The 825-nt window shown below is 32.7% G+C and overlaps 1 protein-coding gene across 1 annotated transcript in view; it reads left to right on the top strand.

Moving 5' to 3' along the window:
- Positions 1-422: 422 nt before the first annotated feature.
- LOC106872516 (latrophilin receptor-like protein A) overlaps positions 423-825 on the top strand; it is a 1,732-nt gene continuing 1,329 nt past the window's right edge. Inside the window, exon 1 of the mRNA XM_014919536.2 lies at positions 423-555. Within this exon, the coding sequence (XP_014775022.2) occupies positions 423-555 (133 nt within the window). The remainder of the gene's footprint in view (positions 556-825) is intronic.

An 825-nucleotide genomic window follows, 5' to 3' on the forward strand; every position in this document is an offset into this window, starting at 1 on the left:
CTTATAGCTGTAACAATATTAATGGAGTAAATTACTATCAATTTCACCGCTGTCCAACTAACTATGATATAACGGAACATGTGAACAACTGTGAAAATCCTAACTCAGACGAACAGCTACATCATGTACCTGCTTTTGGTAAAACAAGTAAAAAACTCTATAGAAATTTATATTGTGCTCTCTGTCACGGAGAAGAATATATTTTGTGGAAGGTTTCTTACCAATGTTTCTTTAAGGATGATGATCCAAATGTCACTGTTGATAACTTTTTATATACTTTTAATAACAAAAGCTGTGAGATATACAAACAAATACCTTCTGAAGAATTTTACCAGTATTTGTATAGATGCACTCCTTATATTTCAGTGTGTGCGCTACATAATACCAATAAATCATTAGAACATCTATGTGAGCACAAGCCTATGAGTCTTGTTAACGCGAATAATATTGTGTTTAGAAATATTTACTGTGCACTTTGCAATGGTATTGAAATTGACGATATCCAATGCGACATCACTACACGAAATATACGGAAATATAATCCTGTAGATAGAAGTAAGCTGCAGGAGTTTCTTCTGGCAAGTCTATTTACCCTGAAAATTGAAGAAATAATAAATAAAATTACACAAGTCTCTCTTAAATCTATTCTAAACTGCATCACAACAAGATTAAATGAATCTGAGTATTACATCACTAATGATAGTCTTCTCTACTTAAAGAACACCCATCGCTTGCTAAACCAATCAGAATTCACTCCTGCTTCTCAAAGTATAAGTATCTGCGTAAAGAATGGTACTCATATCTTAGGAAAATATTCCGAAGCTG

Source organism: Octopus bimaculoides, chromosome 9 (genome assembly GCF_001194135.2).
Source record: "Octopus bimaculoides isolate UCB-OBI-ISO-001 chromosome 9, ASM119413v2, whole genome shotgun sequence".
Classification (NCBI taxonomy): domain Eukaryota; kingdom Metazoa; phylum Mollusca; class Cephalopoda; order Octopoda; family Octopodidae; genus Octopus; species Octopus bimaculoides.